Below are 18794 nucleotides of genomic sequence, written 5' to 3' on the forward strand. Positions count from 1 at the left end.
TGGGATGTAGTTAAAATTGATTACTTTTGGGGATGGCAGAGAAGACTAGTTTCGTCCAACGCCACTTGGACTCATCAGTTCTCTTAGTTCTTTGTATTGAAACAAAGAACCCTTCCCCAACCTTAAGGCTGAGGGTATACAAAAATATAAAAGTTGCGTTCATTGAACGTCTATACAATTGTTTAATTTGCCTATACATTGTCTTCGATGGCATTATTTTGAATCATTCTATTCCCAAAATAACTTAACATTGTCTCTTTCAATTGATTTTTCTGCACACAAATGTATTCTACCCTTCCCTTTGTCCTTAAACTTTGACTCATCATTTGATTTGTTATTCAATGTAGAGTGAATTGTCGAACATCATCTAAAAAATGGCAACAAAATACTGTAAATAATGGCACAACTTTGTTCTTTGTTTTCAAATTTGACGACAGTGTCATTTTGGAAATGTAATAAACTTTACCAACTCCTAATTTTGTTGGTATTGAAGAAGAAGCCATTTAAACAAAAAACAACAACAACAACTTGTCTTTATGGCACATAAATAGCTTTTGTTGAATAAAACTTTATTTCCCCCCTCTCTCTTTGTCTCTTTACAGTTTTATAGTCTATTGGAACAGAATCAAATTGCCAACTCAACATTATCCTTGAGAGCCTGCACACTGTTTGTACCTACAAATGAGGCATTCCAGCGTCACAAGAACAAGGCCACTTATGTCCTTTATCATATGGGTAAGTCGACTAGGTGGCCGGGATGATTGCCCGGCCGTCTGGCAGTTATCACTTGAGTTCATTGTTTTCTTTTATTGTTGTTGTCGGCGTCGTTGATTTTGAATTAATTGCAAATATGTTTCTGCAAATTGAAATCTTAATTGGAAATGGATTTGTTTTTTCTTCTTTTTTCATTTCATAATTCTCAACAGCCACCGTTGCCATGACTCAGGATCAATTATCAAAGACCATACCATCCGATATGGATGGTAATCCTCCATTGTATATAACAAAGAATCGCAATGGTGACATTTATGTGAATAATGCCCGCATTATACCATCATTGTCGGTGGAAATGACCAATAATGAGGGTAAAAGACAGGTAAGTCTCCCTGGTAAAGAATTCGCATGATTAATTAATAATCCCACAACATTTTCAATTTTTTAATTAAAGGTGATGCATATTATCGATGAAGTTTTAGTACCACTTACCCCTCTGCCCAATACTAAAACTGAAATCACCAATCCAGATGCATTTCAATTTTTGCAACAGTCTGATTTACTAGACATTGGAGATAATCGTTTGCGGTATGTTATGTACCAAGATAACAAATTCTTATTGATTGAATACGGAGTACAATACCAAGAAATTAAAAATGTTTCATTTCATTTCAGAGTCTATCGTTCCCAAGTCACTCTGAAAGGCAAGGAGAATTTATTCCAATCACCTGGTGGCCATACATTCCTTTTGCCAATTGATGAAGGTTTCAAGGTAAGTTAAGAACAACACACATAACAATATATTTTCGATAATTATTTAAAATGTTTCATTACTCCATAGGCAACTGCCCGTAGTAGTTTAGTGGATAAAAAAGTCATAGATGGCCATGTCTTATTAAATAATGTGATATTTACTGCGGCCGCACCCACTGAAGTGCCACAGACCACTGCCGCTTTCGAGGATAATATAAAGGTTACAGTGACTTTCTTCAAAGAGAAGAATGGAATAAGTAAGTACAGGGGAATATTTGCAAATACTTAAACAAAGTGTTTGCGTGTGGGTGTGATTTTATGGGGTGAAGACAGAATACCGACAGAGAATATAAAGACTCTCATAAAGACGGATTTTATGTTTAAAGAAATGAAAACTATCAGTCTAATCTTATATGCTCCCCTGTTCCTTGTTTCTTCCTTCCTCCCATTTGCAGTGTATGTGAAATCGAATACTTTACTGGGCGATAACAAACACGCCACCGGAGTCGTGCTGTCGGAAATTGTTGCCGCCAACATACCCGTACGTAATGGCGTTGTCCATTTAATAAAGCGTCCTTTGATGATTGTCGATACAACGGTAACTGAATTTTTACAGGTAAGTCCAAATGTATTCCAAACAACAGTAACAACATTTGCAATAAATACCAATAACAACAGAAACAAAGCCAGTAGTAAAACGCTACCCACACATAAACATACTAGAAGCAGAGTAACAGAGAATAAAATGTACAAAAGTAGATAGAAATGAAATGAAATAGCCAGAATGTAAATTTGATGAGCCAACCTGGTAATTCCTAGAATCCTTTTGCAGGATTCCATGGTTTTAAAAAAAAGGCTTAACTAACCAAAAGCTGATTACTTAGCATTCCCAAAAAGCTATGCTAACAATTATCATTACTTAGGCTAAGGTTACACTTTTGGATTAGGCAACCAACCGTGTTTAGAGGGACTTTGATTTTGTTTTGAGTCAATGGCGGGAGGGCGACTAATGCCTGTCGTTCTCTGGGCTATATGCCTTTGTAATAATAACAGATAATATTTGTCTATTTCAAACAGTGGCTCTCACAAGAACAAAGTCGCCAATAATAGAAACAATTCACAACACATCCTTAACACTGCACAACTCGACACACATACACAAATTAACTGCCACATCTTGCCACGAATACCCAAAGACCGATTTTACCTTGAACTGAATTCAATTATAATTTTTTCCCTAAATGAGCGAAAAACAAAACACAAGACTAGAGAGATGAAGCACAAAAAAAAACAAACAAAAAAAGATTCGGTTCTTAGTAAAATCAAAGCAAAATTTTATTTTAAAATAATTTTTAAAATATAAATTTTATTTTAAAAAAATTTTGGGTGTAATGTAAGTATACCAACGACAACAACAAAAACAACTAAAACTGTTTGTCTGTATAAATCCATTTCGAAATTGAAAAAAAACCAAATCGTTAATTAATCGACTATTAATTTTTGTGTTCGATATTTTATTTAACATTTGTGTACAAAATTATGCAAAACAAAAATTATTAAATCATTTTGAAAGTTCATCTCAAACAAAGAATTTTAAGCTGCAAAAATTGGCAAAAAAGCGCTGATATATTGAAAATAAAAAGCTTTTGAGTATCGTGGAAGATGGCTGCTTTTGGCAATTTGTAAAGTGGCACTGTAAAGCAGAATGTTTTCAAATGATTCTGAAGCATATATATCTGAATAGTATTGTAAAAATGTTCCAAGGAATGTCCTTTTTAGAGTCATCATACAACGTTGACATTTGATTTTTTGTAATAGTTTCAAAATATTTGTCAGTCTAAAGACTAAATTTAACTTTTTCGAAGCAAAATGTTCAAAATGTCTATGGCCATACTCTAAGAGTCTTCATCTTTCAAAAATTTAGTTACAAAATACAAATGTTGATAAAGCTGTTTATCGGAAAAGTTTTTTTCTTGTGTATCCCTATTATGTTGAGGATAATTAGTTAAAATGTTTTTGAGCCTACAAGGTACAAATAAAGAAATAACCCAACAAACATTTCATGTATACATTTGTACCTGAAAGGCAATTTGCATTACGAAGTAGATTATTTATGCAACATTGCTGGGTAAATATTAAAAAGGGCCCTTAAAGAGTATTATGTTTTGAACTAAATATTTAATTATTTTTGTGATTTGTTCGGCTGTAGGTCGACAAAAACATACTCAGAATATAATGTTTTAGCTATAATAAAATTATATTTCCTACATATTGTCAAAGTTGAACTCTTCTACGGCGCTTTTAAAATTGGTTATAGCCACGCAATGCTCTTTTTTATAATTTCTTTTATGGAAGGTTTAAAATTCTAATCAATCGAATCTGGTTCATATCTTCTCTGTGCATATACTTCCCTTACACTTTAAATTTTTTACAAAAATTTTATAAAAAAAACAAGAACAAGTTGAAAGATGTACATTTAGTTCAGGGTTGAAATTAAGTTCAACAAAGAATTGGCAATTTCTTATTACCATTTTATTTATCTGTTTTTTGTTTAAACTCTTTTAAGACAATTGGTTTACATTCAGATAGAGAATGATTTAAAAATATTTTCATTAAACAAAAAATGTAAAAAAATAAAAAAACAACAATAAGGAAAGGATCAAAGTCGGGCGGGTCCGACTATGTGATACCCTAAACCACCATGATTTCAAAATAATTTCGCGAAATTATTTTTAAACGAAATTCTGTCGTATTTTCTAAATTTCATCAAAATTGGACAGACATGAGACAGATCGTTTATAGCCACTTATTGAGCACAAAAAATAGTTTCTTTAAATTTTTTACAAGAAATTTACCAAACTTTTTTAGAATTTTTTTCATATGAAAGCTCACATCTTGAGCTACTTCCGGAATTTTTTGTTGTTAAAAAATATTACATAGTGTTCTGACAAATGTTCGCCAACGAAACGTTTTATTTTACTAAAGCAGTTAGTGGTGCCCTTGAAGCAGCTCGAAAACGAAAAACCTGTCAGCATATCGCTCATTTACTCAAAGAGTGGCATAACTCAAAAATGCACTTCATCTTGTGTCAAATTTTCATACTTATATCTCTAAAACTCGACGAGTTACAGGTCATTTAGTTTAGTTTTTTTTTGAGTTTATGAAGCAATGAAACGCTTCAAACCATGCTTGATCTTGCACAGAAATTTAGCACTGATATCTGGCTAGCTGTTTACATAATATGGGGCAAGTAGTTATTTTAGTTTTTGTGTAATAATCTTTTTAAGTGTGGGAAGTCAAATTTCAATCGCCAACTTAAAACGCGTTTTTTCTCGAAAGTGGATTTTTTGAGATGTTTCACTCTTTGAGTAAATGAGCGATATATTTTTGTGAGATCATTAAGAACAAAATAATCTTGTCCTTAAGCAGAACGGAATTAAAAATATTAATTTTTTAAAAAAATAGTGAACAGTCAAAGTCAAAATTTCCATTTTAAAGAAGAAATTAACAGTTTTTTTCGCAATAAATCCACCAAACAAATTTTAAAAAGGTATCTCGCTTAAGTACAAGCTTCTTTTGTGTATGATAACACTGTGCAACATTTTTAAGGTGATCTTGTGTAAATAATTCGAACTGAGGATTTTTTGAAAGTACAGACCCAAACGACAAGAAATCCTAGTTGCGTTTTGTTGGGTCAAAAACCTGGTTAAATATTGAGTTTTGAAAGAAATTCAGGGCTATATCTCTGAAACCAATGCGAATCTTCTTCTAACCTCTGAAGCAAATTTGTAGATAAGAACAAGAATAAAATATTTGGAGAAATAATGTGCTCGAAAAACTACATTTATTGCCTCAAATTTCAAAATATATGTAAAAATTCCACAATTTTTATACATTTCGCGCCGTATCTCCAAAACCGTTAATTTTTTCTGAATATTTTCTTCAGAACATGTCATTGTTGTAAAATGCCTCTATGCCTTTGTTTTCAGTACATTTTTCAAATACGATTTAATAAAAATGTCAATAATGTAGTGAAATCCGAAATGCGAGAATAAACTGTTGGTGTGAACTGTGTTTGAAATACGTGTTGTAAAATATATGATGCATAATGCCGCTGAAACAACATGAAGTAAGCATTTTAGAGTTTCAGAATGTTCTAAAGAATTGTTGAGAACATTATTTGGAAGATTTTTGCAAAAGGTTACTTGGTTCAACTCCCAATAGTTTAGCCCATACTGACCAGAATTACAGCAATTATGTAAAATTTTCTATATTTTATAGATTTTGATGCCCTAGATGGAGTTTTTCTTATGTGGTCTGTTCAGAAGATAAGTTCTACTAGTTCAGGGCTACAATATTGCCTAAGACAGCAAGGCCAAATTCCTAATCGTTTCTGAGATAAAGGTCCGATAAATGGAAAAAAGTGTAGTTTTAGCCCGGTTTAGATGCGGCCATAAAAAACGATCTGGAACTGACAGGACAAAACCCTACTAGGGTTTTTGTAGTCTAAATATGTACTATCAAAAATGCATACTAGAAGTTGTTTGCATTTTCAGTGTTGCATAGTGTAATTCCACAAAAACATATGAAGATAGTATCATCCGTTTTCGAGCTACATTGGGCACCGCTTAAAACTTCGATGTTATATACAAATAACAATGAATTTTCCCTTTCTAACGCTCATATATTAGCCTATTTTTGTCCAACATGTTCAATTCTACTTAAAGTACAGCCATTAAAAAATCAGATTTTTTTAAAATTTGTAAGTGGTCATCAGTTGTTACGTTCAGGACAACGAATTGATGAAAATATCATTCTATGGAATTGATAAAAATGCCATACTAAAAGGTTCATTAAGATGACTACCAAAGGGTTAGAGAAAATGCTCTTGGTTAAGATGTCATTCCTCGGAGTAAGTGAACATGTATTTTGAAAATCACTCTCCATCTGAATACCCATAACTTAAGTTTAGCTTTTTGCTTGACATTTAAAAAATCACAGAACATAACGCCTATTTACACAATGCTTTAGAATTAACTAATTTTAAAAATATACATATTGGATTTTATATTCGTGAACATATATTTCAAATTAACAACAAAAATTCTTTGATCTAAAGCCTGGTGTAAATGGTTAATGCAAAAAAAAAGGAAATCAAAGCGCCCCAAATATCGCTCATTCTAATCACAAACATTTTGTATCATGCGATAACATATTCGTCGCTATGTAACATCATTAATCTCTCTCACTCTCTCTCTTAAATGTTGTGATATTTTTAGTTTAGATCTTTCATATTTTGATGTGTTTTTTAATGTTTGTTCTTTTATCTTTGTAAAACTTTCCATTCTTTTTTGTCAAATGTATTTTGTAAACAAAACCAAAATGTGCCTCCCGGATTTTACTTTAAATCCTCCCCGAAAACTACAAATTTTATGTTAAACATAAACAATTGTAGTCGTTTAAGGTAATTACCCCTTTTTTAATAAACAAAAAAAAACGAATTATTTACAGTATAGGAGTTCTTATTTTTATTAATAATTGCAAGTCGTCTTTAAGGTGATCGAGTAATTCCTATTTGCATGATATTATAAATTAATTTGTTTTGATTGAAAATTCAGTTCTGTTCTGTACATGTACGTATTTGGCATGACCTCTTCATTTTGTATCAATGTGGTCGAAAAAATATGCAATTATGTATGTGGAAAAAAATTAAATATTATTTATAATCTCAGCATGTTCAAACAAGTTATTTGTTGGAAAGTTACAAAAGAAACAACGAAATGTCCAGTAATTTACAATTAGGATTGACGCTACCATTTGTTTATTATTTTATAACGGAAAATTACATGAAGAACACAAAATTTATATTTAATATAATTTTCCATAGGAAGGTATGGAATGGAACATTTTTGAAAAAAAAAAATCTGCATTTTTTACTGGACATTTTTGTATAATAATGCTCAGTCATATTATTGATTGCTCTACATTTGTGGAAGTTAAGCTTAATGGTAACATTTAATTTAGATTTCGTTTATAACGACTTTTAATTGCCCGTTTCTTGTTCGATCTGAACGGCCTTTGTTGTACAAAGAATATGTCAAAAAGTCCAGTTATAAACAAAATCCGCCATCATTGTATGTTTGTCTGTAAATATCGAAAAATATATATTGTATATTGCCATCCATCCACCACATTCATTTCAAATGCGAAAAAATAATATTTTGAAAAAAAAAATAATTAAAATTAAAACTCATATTCGTATCATGCAAAATCGATCACCCGCCAAATGGTTCGCATTGTTCTTTGCACGAAGTATACATTTTAATACGTCTTAGTTTTGAGAACGTACCACAAAAAAAAGAGAAATATTAAAACATAAAGTAAAAATAGAAAAAAACAAACTTAGAAAAAGACTAATAATCGATTATTTTTGTTATGGCAACATTACTCAATCAAAATCCGAACCAAACAACACTACGATAATGGATATTCATAATTCCAATTTGCGTAAATTTCCTTCTGCACGAAATTCAAAACAATTATCCATTCATTCAAACAAACAACCAACCAATCAACCAAACGAACACCCACCAACATTTAACGACTTTAAATAAAAAAAAACCCGAAACCAATATTCGATAATGGTACTCCATCGAACAATAAACGAATGATTGAATGAATGCCAAATGGTGCGATGTGATGAACGCAATGCCATGACTCCTCCTCTGTCTACGTCTCTGTTTGCCATGACTGCGACTATCCTCATATGCATCATAATACGATAATTCGGTAGATTGTAAGTATGAACTGTTACCCTCAAAAACTCCCAAGCCTCAATAGGGGCTGCAATCAATTTAATACGCAAGCCAGCTTGTTTTGTCACATAATCACATTTATAGAGAGCATTTTTGATCATTTCGTCACTTGTAAAACTCAATCAAACAAACCATTACAAAAATTGGCAACAACAACACACCAATTCAAATCTCTAGTCCAACAACTAAATTCTATATGAAAACCGAAAATGTTTGTCTGATCTTTTTTTCCTCTTTCTTTCTGGCCAGAAGATTTATTTTTGTTATTTAGTATTTTATGTTTTATGCAAATAAATCTCTGTTTCCTTTACATTATTTGAGTGTTTATCATTTGATTTGATATTGTTGAACCCTTTAATTGTCAAGCCATTTTGTGTAACCTCAGCTAAAGCTGCTGCAGCAGTAGGATCTTGACTCTCTAACCAATGTTCTAATAACAACAACCCAATCCTTTCGAATCATACAAATGCATACAACTACCTAACCACTACCTTACTAACATCCACTTACACCTAAAAAACACACATACCATATACACATCAATGTGTATGTGAATATTAATTTTTATATTTTTAAGTTGCTGATTATTCTTTTGAAAATCTGTTAAAACCAATTACAATGTTATTTACAAAGTTCGCAACATAAAATATTTTTAAAAATAAATTTAGAATGTTGTAATTGGTTACAAACATTGTGAGCTCTTTATGTTGTGGTCAAATGTAACTAAATACAGTGATGAGAAAGGAAAGAATTAGCAAATGAGGAACAATTTTATTTTTTTGCCAAAAACTTATGAAATAAAACTAAGAAAATCGAATAGTACAATCAATGATAAAAATTGATTTTAAATATTAAATACCGAAAATTGCCTATTAAAAAAGCAAAGACTACAAAAGAAAAAAAAAAACATTTTATTTATGTGGACTAATATTAAAAATGTTATGATGTTATGCATACAGTTTTTATATGATTCGACTTTTTAAATGTGCGAAATCTCCGCAACTGTTATCCAAAAAAAAAAACTGAAAATGTACTGAAATGTTTTGCTGAGGAGCAGTATCAAGGAAATAAATAACTATTTTTCTGCAAATTGTCCCGATTTTTATCTCCTTTTACTTTAGGTTAAGAGGATATTGGCCACTTGTTGAGCGCCAAAAATCAATTTTTCATGAATTTTTTACAAGAAATCTACCAAACATTTTAGAAAATTTTTTTCGTCTAAAAGATCTCACCTTGCATTTTTTCTGTTGAAAAATCTTGCATAGTTTTTTTTTCAAATGCCCGCTTACGAAACACAATTTTCACTAAAGGGTGCCGACTTTAGCTCGAAAACAAATAAATCGAACAGCAAATATAATCTTGTCCTTAAGCGAAACGGAATTAAAAAATAGTGAACGCAAATATCTCAGGCAATTTTTGCGAAACGGAATTAAAAAATAGTGAATTGTCGATGTCAAAATTTCGATTTTAACAAAAATCCGCCATAAATCCGACAAAATTGTTTTAAAAAAAATTCTCTCGCTTAATAACGACATCAAATCATCCATTTTCGAGCTACATTAGGCACCGCTTTCAAAAATGTCATTTCCAGAAAAATATTTCCCTTCCAACGCAAATATCTCAGGCAATTTTTGTCCGATCGCTATTATACCCTCAGCATTTATGCTAACGAGGGTATATACACTTTCATAGGGGCAAAATGTGCCTCAACGAAATAATGGTTTTAGACACCAAGTATGTTTGGACGAAATGTGTTTCAGACAATTTGGAGTTGATTTAGCCATGTCCGTCCGTCTGTCTGTCTGTCTGGCTGGATGGTGCGCACGATAACTCATGAACGGAGTAACCGATTCGGTTCAAAATTTGGCTTTCGTAATATTTTGCCCAAACTTAGTTTAAGTTCGAAGATGGGTTATATCGGTCCACTTCTTCCGGTACCTCCCCCACAAAAGTTCGAAAATGTTCGGAAAAGTTGTGCGCACGATAACTCTTGAAAGGCAGTAACCGATTTGGCCCACAATTTGTACATCGTGAAAGTTCCACCAGACTTAGATGAGGTTCTATTATGGACTCAATAGGTCCATTCCTTCAGGTACCTTCCACCCAAAGCTTCGGAAAAGTTCAGTTTAGGACCTGTTATCGAATCGATTTGATTTTCATTGCAGCAACTTGTATTTACCGCCCCCCATACGTAAAATTTTCACCAGGGGCAAGTCCATACTTCCTGAGAAAATAGCCTGAAAGCTGCAAAAAACCCTAAGACACCTACATACGGCTTGGAGTGCAAGAAAACTCTCGAACGGATCAACCGAGTCGTTCCAAAATTTGGTCTTCGTAATATTTTGTCCAAACATAGTTTAAGTTCGAAGATAAACCATATCGGTCCACTCCTTCAGGTACCTCCCTCACAAAAGTTCAAAAATGTTCGGAAAACTCTTGAGGGGAGTGACCGATGTAATCCATACTCTGCACATCCTAATATATCTACCAGATATAGATCAGGTTCGAATATGGAATATATTTGTCTACTCCTTCTGGTACCTCTCACACACAATTTCGGATAAATTTACTTTAAGACCTGCTCTTGCATCAATTTGATTTTTGTTGAAGCGATTTGCATTCGCTACCTCCATTACGACGGTAAAAGTTTTTTTCAGGGGCAAGTTCATATTTCTTAGGAAAACAGCCCGAAAAGTGTAAAAAATCCCTATGTCGCCATATGTGGCTGTCGGAGAGGACGATAACTCTCGAACTGTTCCACCGATTCGGTCTTCGTCATTTTATATCCAAACTTAGTTTCATGGGACCATACCGGTCCACAACTTCCGCTACTTCTCTCCAATATTTAAAAAAATGTCACTAACATTTGCTCCAAACTTTGGATCTCCCAATATTTCGTCAAAATTTAGTTTAACTTCTAAAATGACCTCACTAAGGGTACCTCCCGCACAAAGGTTCAACATTTGTGTCTTAGTGCAGTTAATTCCTAATCCAAATTTTTGTCGACATGTTCAAATGTCCAAAAAGGGCCACAAAATTCTGAAGAGAACTTTAATACATTCGATCTGTCCGTAGCTGAAAGTTTCACTTCACATTGGCTGAGGGTATATGTCTGTCGGCAAAGCCGACTGACACTTTTTTACTTGTTATCTCCTTTTTTGTTAGGTTAAGGGGATATGGCCACTTATTGAGGACCAAAAATAATTTTTTCATGAATTTTTTACATTTTAGACAATGTTTTTCGTTAGAAAGGTCACACCTTGAATTTTTTCTGTTGAAAAATCGTTCATAGTTTTCTTTCAAATATCCGCCTACGAAACACTCTCATTTTATTAAAGAGTGCTGACTGAAGCTTGAAAACGAATAAACCGAACAGCAAATATATTTTTGTGGGATCATAAAGGACCTAATAATCTTGCCATTAAGCGAAATGGAATTAAAAAATAGTGAGCTGTCGATGTCAAAACTTCAATTTTAACGAAAATTCCGCCATAAAACCGTCAAACTTGTATTTTTTAATAAGGAGATCAGATCATCCGTTTCGAGCTACATTGGGCACCGCTTTCAAAGATGTAATTTCCAGAAAAATATTTCCAAATATCTTAGGCAATTTTTGTCCTATCGTTTTTTGCAACATATTCTCTTCTACAAGCACATGAAAATGTTTGGATTTTTAAAAATTTTTCAATTGACTATAACCCCTTAAATCAAATGAGGAGTCTTCTCGTATAAGATTTCTTCCTTCTAACTTTATTCCTTCAATGTACAGAACGTCTTGTATTCTTAAACCGTAATAAAAAATACCTCAATATGAGGTGATTTGACGTCATAACTTCCAAAATACTACTCAGAAGATTTTATTTAGCTTCATCACATACAAGAAATCTGTATTGTTATGTTTCATTTTCCTTTTTCAGTTTTATCCGACATGCCCCCCTATTCAGTAACTTTTTAACAACTTTACTCATTGTTTATTTTACAACAATTTCATTTGTTTGTTTTGTAGTTGTTACAAAAACAAACAAAAATTTAACAACTTTTCAATCGATAAAAGTTACAGAATAGGCCTACTGTATAGGAATTCTGTAACTTTTATCGATTGAAAAGTTGTTAAAATTTCTTTTGTTTTTGTAACCACTACAAAACGAACAAATGAAATTGTCGAATTTTACATATGTATGTATACTTAAAGAGATTTGACGAATAAAAACCTACTGCAACTACATTAATATTTGACCACAATTTAAAGCTCAGATAGAATCAACATCATTGTCATCTGAATGTAATCTGCTTGAATGAACACCACACATATTTTTTAAAAAATCTTATTTTATAAACAAAACTAAATAAACGCCACTTTTTCGATTCTATTTTCATAGGAACATGGAGCTTTGAAGGCGTTCTTCGACACAATCATGGCCAATGGTGGCTATGTTCTAAATGACATCAAAAACTACAGCAAAGTGACAATTTTGGCACCAAGCAATGAAGCTTGGGAAAATCCCGCCATTGAACATATTAGAAAGTATGTCAGCGACTGGTGATTATTATTTTCCTTTTTTTAACATTTTTATTTATATTTTGTTAATTAAAAATAAAGAACCAATGAAGGAAACCCATTTAACCTGTTTTATTATTTTACTCATTTCCCCATAGCAACACCGAAAGAATGCGCGAAATATTGAATATGCACATCATTCGAGATCCTTTGAATATTGAAAATATCAAGGAAAAGAATCAAAACATGGTAAGATAAAAGTTTTTTATATTTTTCTTGTAATGCAATTTAACATAAATCCTTACTTATTCTCGTTTTTTTTTTTTTTTTGCAGATTGCCCAGGTGCCCACACTTAGCAACCACACATTCCTGTACTTCAACATCAACGGTGAGGGAGAAAATGAAGTCATCACTGTGGAAGGTGGTGGCGTTAATGCCACAATTGTTCAAGCGGATGTGGCCAACACAAATGGCTTTGTTCATATCATTGACAAAGTTTTGGGTATTCCCTCTACAACAGTCTTGGGCAAAATGGAAAGCGACCCCATGTTAAGGTAATAAAACAAAACACGCAATAGCTTTAATGGGCCAATGTCAACTTAATTTGGACCTCTCTTTTTTTACTTACAGTGACACCTATCGGATGGGACAATTCTCCTCTTTCAATGAACAGTTGAACAACACAAATAGGCATTTTACTTATTTCGTACCACGCGACAAGGGTTGGCAAAAAATTGAATTGGATCATCCTTCAGTGCACAAGAAGTTGTTCATGAGAGATTTTGCTTATCACGTAAGTGAAAGAAAGTTGGAATGTTTAAAAATAAATTGTGAATTTAATCTTATTCAATATTTTTCAGTCCCGCGCTGTTTTGGAACGCCATTTAGTTATTGCCGACCAAGTGTATACCATGAAAGATTTGGTTGCCATGACAAAACAAAATAATTCAATTCGTTTGCCCACATTTAGAGATTCACTTAAACTCAGAGTTGAGGAAGAAGCTGGACGTAAGTATTTCTTTTAGAAAAATATTAGTTTATATTTTCTATGAATGGTCGTTATTAGAATAAATATTTTTCTACGCTGGGAGCATAAATGAAAAAATAAACTTAACTTTACTAACATTCTTTACATTTTTATTTAAATTATTTTTCAAAAACACCAAGATCTTCATGATGAGTTTGCTTCTCATGAATGGAACGGTGAGTTTTCAATTAAAAACAACTGAAAAAAAACATTAAAGAATCATGGAATCATAACCTGCAAATGCATCATGCTTTCAATAAACAGCGCCTCATTAAAATCTAGCATTTTATGAATATAATCACACATACATTCACTAGGGATATAACATTTTTGGAGTGGAAAGTGTCAACAACTCCTACCAGGCATTTCATTAAAGGGATATACTCAAATTCTGTATGCGTTTTCGATTTTACAGCTTCGTAAATTCTAACCGAATCTTTCTTTTTGGAACAAATTGGCGATTATATATCAGAAACCAACAAAAATTGTTGGTACTTTTAGGCAGAAAAGTAAAAAGTAGTCCAAAAGATAGCTCCATTAATTAAATAAAAATAAATAAACTAAAAATGTTGCAAAAAATGGCCCACTAAAATAACCCCAACTAAAATAACATTCTAATATGCCTGATGATCGGACTTAAGCACCGGTGAAACGTAGCATAGTGGTTGAATGTGTGGGACTTCAAGGTACCTCTTAGGTCATAACAGCTCAACTCGCAAGATAACACTGTGAATACACATTTTGGGGCAGAGATAATTCCTTTTGGAGATGAAAGCCCTTGGTGAGTATATTAAGAATCCCAAAGAACAGATCCGCCATGAGTCGAACTTCCGTGATGAAGTTTTTGCTAGAGACGCTGTAAGGCATCAGGAATTAGCCTTTTATCTTTGTTGACTATTGATTTAGCTTATTTTTGAGATGACATGTCTGCAGTCAAATCGAATGAGGATTATTTTCGTAGAACACTTCGACCTTCTAACACGCTTCCTTCAAAGTCCTTTTCGTCCTTTATTTTAAGAGCCGCTATAAAAGTACCACAGTTGGCGTTTTTCAGCTTCGAAATGCCCTGCAAAAATGTCGTTCAGAAAATTTTATGTATGGCTCTCATTGACAACTAATCGAATTTGTCGCGTTTTCTTGGTCGTTTTGTGCATTTACCCTGTTTTTGTTCAGAAAAAGACTATTTTTTGTATTTTGTATGTATATTCGTTACAGAACATACAGAAACACAAAACACAGTTTTTTTTTTCTGAGCAAACAGGGGCAAATGTCAAAAATGACTGTAAAAACGCGACAAAATCGTTAAGTTGTCAATGAGAGTCGTACCTAAAATTTTCTGAGCGACATTTTTGCAGAACATTTCGAAGCTGAAAAACTTCATCTCGTGGTAGTTTTATAGCGGCTCTTAAAATAATTGGACTGAAGACACGTCATCTTAAAAATAAGCTAAAGCAATAGTCAACAAAGATATAACGCTAATTCTTTATGGCTTAATGGGTCTCTAGCAAAAACTTCATCACGCCATAACGCGGAAGTTCGACTCACGGCGGATCTGTCCTTCGGGGTTCTTAATATACTCACCAAGGCCTTTCTTCCTCAACAGGAATTTTCCGTGCCCCAGACTTTCACCTCCATTTTGTTGCACAGTGTAATTAATTCAAAACTGTGAATTTTCACACAAAATAGTCTCCTGATAAGGAATTTCCTGATAAGGAATTTCCTCAACTATGTATATTCAAAACGTTACAATTTTATATAAGAAAATGTTCAGTATACGAAAACCAAAATTTGCGATTTTTTGTGAATTGCAACAAAAATAAATGTTTAGTGCTACAAATTAAAATGCGTCATTTATGAATCTTAATAATTAAATATTTACAAATATTTAGTTTTTATAAGATAATTTTTTTTTTAATTTAAAACATAATCGGCTCACCTCATAATTTTAACTGCAATTTATTATAAATGATTGTCATATCATCTACTAAAATGCATGTCATACATACATATACCTAGTACATAATATACACACCACTTATTATTAAAAAATAACTGATTTTTTCTAATTGTCTTGTTTTTCTCATTTTCAGGATATGTCATCATTTGGAATCACAAGAAAATCAATGTCTATCGTCCAGATGTAGAGTGCATTAATGGTATTATTCATGTGATCGATTATCCCATGTTGGAGGAGAAGGATATCGTGGCGAGCGGAGGTAGTTACAAGATAATGACTAACTTCAGCATATTGTTTGCAAATCTCTTCATTATAGCAATAGCAAAAATTCTTTTCTAAACCAAATCAACCAAAAACCAAAAATTTTCTAAAAATAACAAACTCCTAAAAAAATATATATACATACATATATTTAAATCATAAACATCCATTAAACAACACATTAAATATAACGAACCAATTGTGTATAAAGTAAAAAAACAAACAAAAAATGAAAATAAAAATCCAGTTCTTAATAGAAAACAAACAAAGCAACACAAGCATTTGATGAAACAACAACATTAATCTGCAACACAACAAACACAACAACATTAAATGTCATTAAAATACACTCATACTCATACATACATGTTCTCATTGTCATTTATAAATTATTGCATTTCGTTATGAATTTGAGTAAATAAAACAAAAACAAACAACAAAATTAAGCCACATTAGCCTTAAAACACGCATTAAAGTTTTCAAAAATTAAAATCTAAAACAAACAAAAAATTGATAAAAACATAAAAAAGAATTGTAACTTTAAACATAAAAAATCTCTAAGAAATTTGTAGTTAATAATTAAATGTTTAATATAAAACAAATTGACTCAATGAATTTTTTGTTTGAAATTAAAAAAAAGAAAAGAAAACACAAAAGCAAAGCAAAATCAAGCCTTAATTTCATCTTAGACATTTCGTATCTAAGTTTTCTTTTTTTGTTTTTTCAACTGAACAATACACTCCCTCCATGAATGAAATTTGAATTTGTATTTCATGTTTGCCCAATATTGCCGCCCTTTTCTTATTTAAGTTACACTACATAACATTTATTTATGCATATACATACCTATGGGAGCATAAGCACATTAACATAGTTTTTGCCTCCATTTTCTTAGTCTGTTCTGTAGAAAGGAAGAAAACCAACAACCTCATAATGTATGCCTAATTTTCTTTTATAGCATTTAGTTCTTTTGTATATTAATATTCCCATACATATATAATTTCTGTTTTTTGTTATAAGTTAGATTTTATTTTTTTTATAGAAAAAAGAAATTATGGTATATAATTTGAAAAAATATATAATTAGTTGTGTGTAAACACCAACTTCCAACACAGTGGGACAAATGAAAATTGTGAACATTTGGAATAATTGAACGAAATCAAGACTAATAAAAAAGTATTATCAAACTATAATTGGTTATTTGTTTAAATTAAAAAAATATATATTAAACACGAAATTTTCAAGCCATCTATGATTGTTGTTATGCAAAGCGTATATAAACGGTTGTGTGCCTAAATAAAAATTGCCCAGTAAAAATTTGGAGACCGCAGGAGGCGAATAACCCATTAAAAAGTAATGTAAACAACATTCATTCTGTATTACGAGTAGACTAAAAATAATGGGTTATTATTAAACAACCCTTAAGGCATCGACACATAAGCCGTTCGGTTTTCTTACTTAATTCATTTCTGGTAAAAGAATAAAGAAATGTCAGAACCACATTTCAAATGAATTATTCAAGAAAGCCGAGCGGATTATGTACCCAGGTCTTTAATGTTGATTTGAAAGTATTTACGACTACCAAAAATTACCATAAAAACTCGCTAATTAGGATGAAAGTTCATGCTGGGCAACTCATCTTCAAACTTGAAGAAAAAAAAAAACAACAGACACAAGATGTCAAAAGTACTTCTATAGGACTTTTTTGAGATTTTGTGTCAATTTCTCAAGAACAAATTTCCCCCGAAAAAATTGTACCATCGTAACTAGGACCTCAAACAAAATATAATGCCAAAATTTAAAAGCGATCCCACACGAGGCCTTTAATTGCAATCTTTACAAACTTTGTTGAGGTATCCGAAAGAGAGGTCAATATTCGGACATAATCCGAGTCTGTAAGAAATTATACGATGTTAAATTTTTGGACCAAAGTTTCTCCCTTCGAGGGTTATCTTACGTACTACCCAGTTTAGTTGGCGTCTACATGCTTTTTTGGAGCTTTTGGGCCATTATCTCATGAAGTATGGAATTGCGCCCGAAAAAAATTTGGTCGTCATAACAGAGACCGCAAGAAGAACTTGTTGCAAAAAATTCCAAAACGATTTGAGACGTGATGTTAAACTGTACTTTTTCTAAATTTTGTTTGGGAGGTACATATTCAAACTTGATATATGTCTGGAAGTAATATTACCAAATGCAAAGTTATGACCTAACCTTCGAGAGTTATCGTGCGAAAATTGTTAAACTTTTGTGGGGGAGTTACCACAAGGAGTGGATTGATATGGCCTATTTTTGAACTTAAACGAAGTTTGGGTAAAATATTGCTATATCCAAAATTTGAAACATCTGAAACGGATTTCGTTCCAACAAACATAGGATACAGTTCCCAACTCAAACAACACACCGGTCCAGAAACAGTCATTAAATCTTATTTTAATATGATACATTAAAAGTAAAATGAAAAAAATCATATTGGGTCGTTTAAACCGTATAAAACCTCTTCTGCGAACTACTCAGGGCGTATATCGGAAATAAGAGCCCCGAACAAATTTCTGGAAGTTCCTATTCGCATTAGTTTTAAAGTTTCCCCAACGTTTTTAGTCACAATGTGCCGATGGCCTCAAGGACTTTCACCAGGATGTATTGTGTTTATCAATAGTCCGTTGTTTAACTTTGTCCATATTTACATTAGGCAATTTTCCTTGCGGCAATTGTCAGTTTGTTGGTGATACCTACAAACTGACAATTGCCGCAAGGAAAATGGCCTA

General features: G+C 32.3%; 1 protein-coding gene across 38 annotated transcripts in view; it reads left to right on the forward strand.

Moving 5' to 3' along the window:
- Fas1 (fasciclin 1 Fas1 domain-containing) overlaps nt 1-18794 on the forward strand; it is a 69510-nt gene that overhangs the window by 43381 nt on the left and 7335 nt on the right. For 9 of the 38 annotated variants that reach the window (XM_073962937.1, XM_073962933.1, XM_073962936.1 and 6 more), the window contains 13 exons: nt 603-735; nt 927-1096; nt 1169-1302; nt 1390-1486; nt 1556-1724; nt 1923-2083; nt 12662-12807; nt 12939-13029; nt 13115-13335; nt 13412-13574; nt 13642-13789; nt 13949-13984; nt 15899-16024. In XM_073962937.1, the coding sequence (XP_073819038.1) occupies nt 603-735; nt 927-1096; nt 1169-1302; nt 1390-1486; nt 1556-1724; nt 1923-2083; nt 12662-12807; nt 12939-13029; nt 13115-13335; nt 13412-13574; nt 13642-13789; nt 13949-13984; nt 15899-16024 (1795 nt within the window). Of the gene's footprint in view, nt 1-602; nt 736-926; nt 1097-1168; nt 1303-1389; nt 1487-1555; nt 1725-1922; nt 2096-12661; nt 12808-12938; nt 13030-13114; nt 13336-13411; nt 13575-13641; nt 13790-13948; nt 13985-15898; nt 16269-18794 lie in introns of those variants that run through there. The other 29 variants (XM_073962925.1, XM_073962928.1, XM_073962929.1 and 26 more) reach the window with 7 other exon arrangements.

Source organism: Musca autumnalis, unplaced genomic scaffold (assembly GCF_047663935.1).
Source record: "Musca autumnalis isolate F117 unplaced genomic scaffold, ASM4766393v1 scaffold_1, whole genome shotgun sequence".
NCBI lineage: Eukaryota > Metazoa > Arthropoda > Insecta > Diptera > Muscidae > Musca > Musca autumnalis.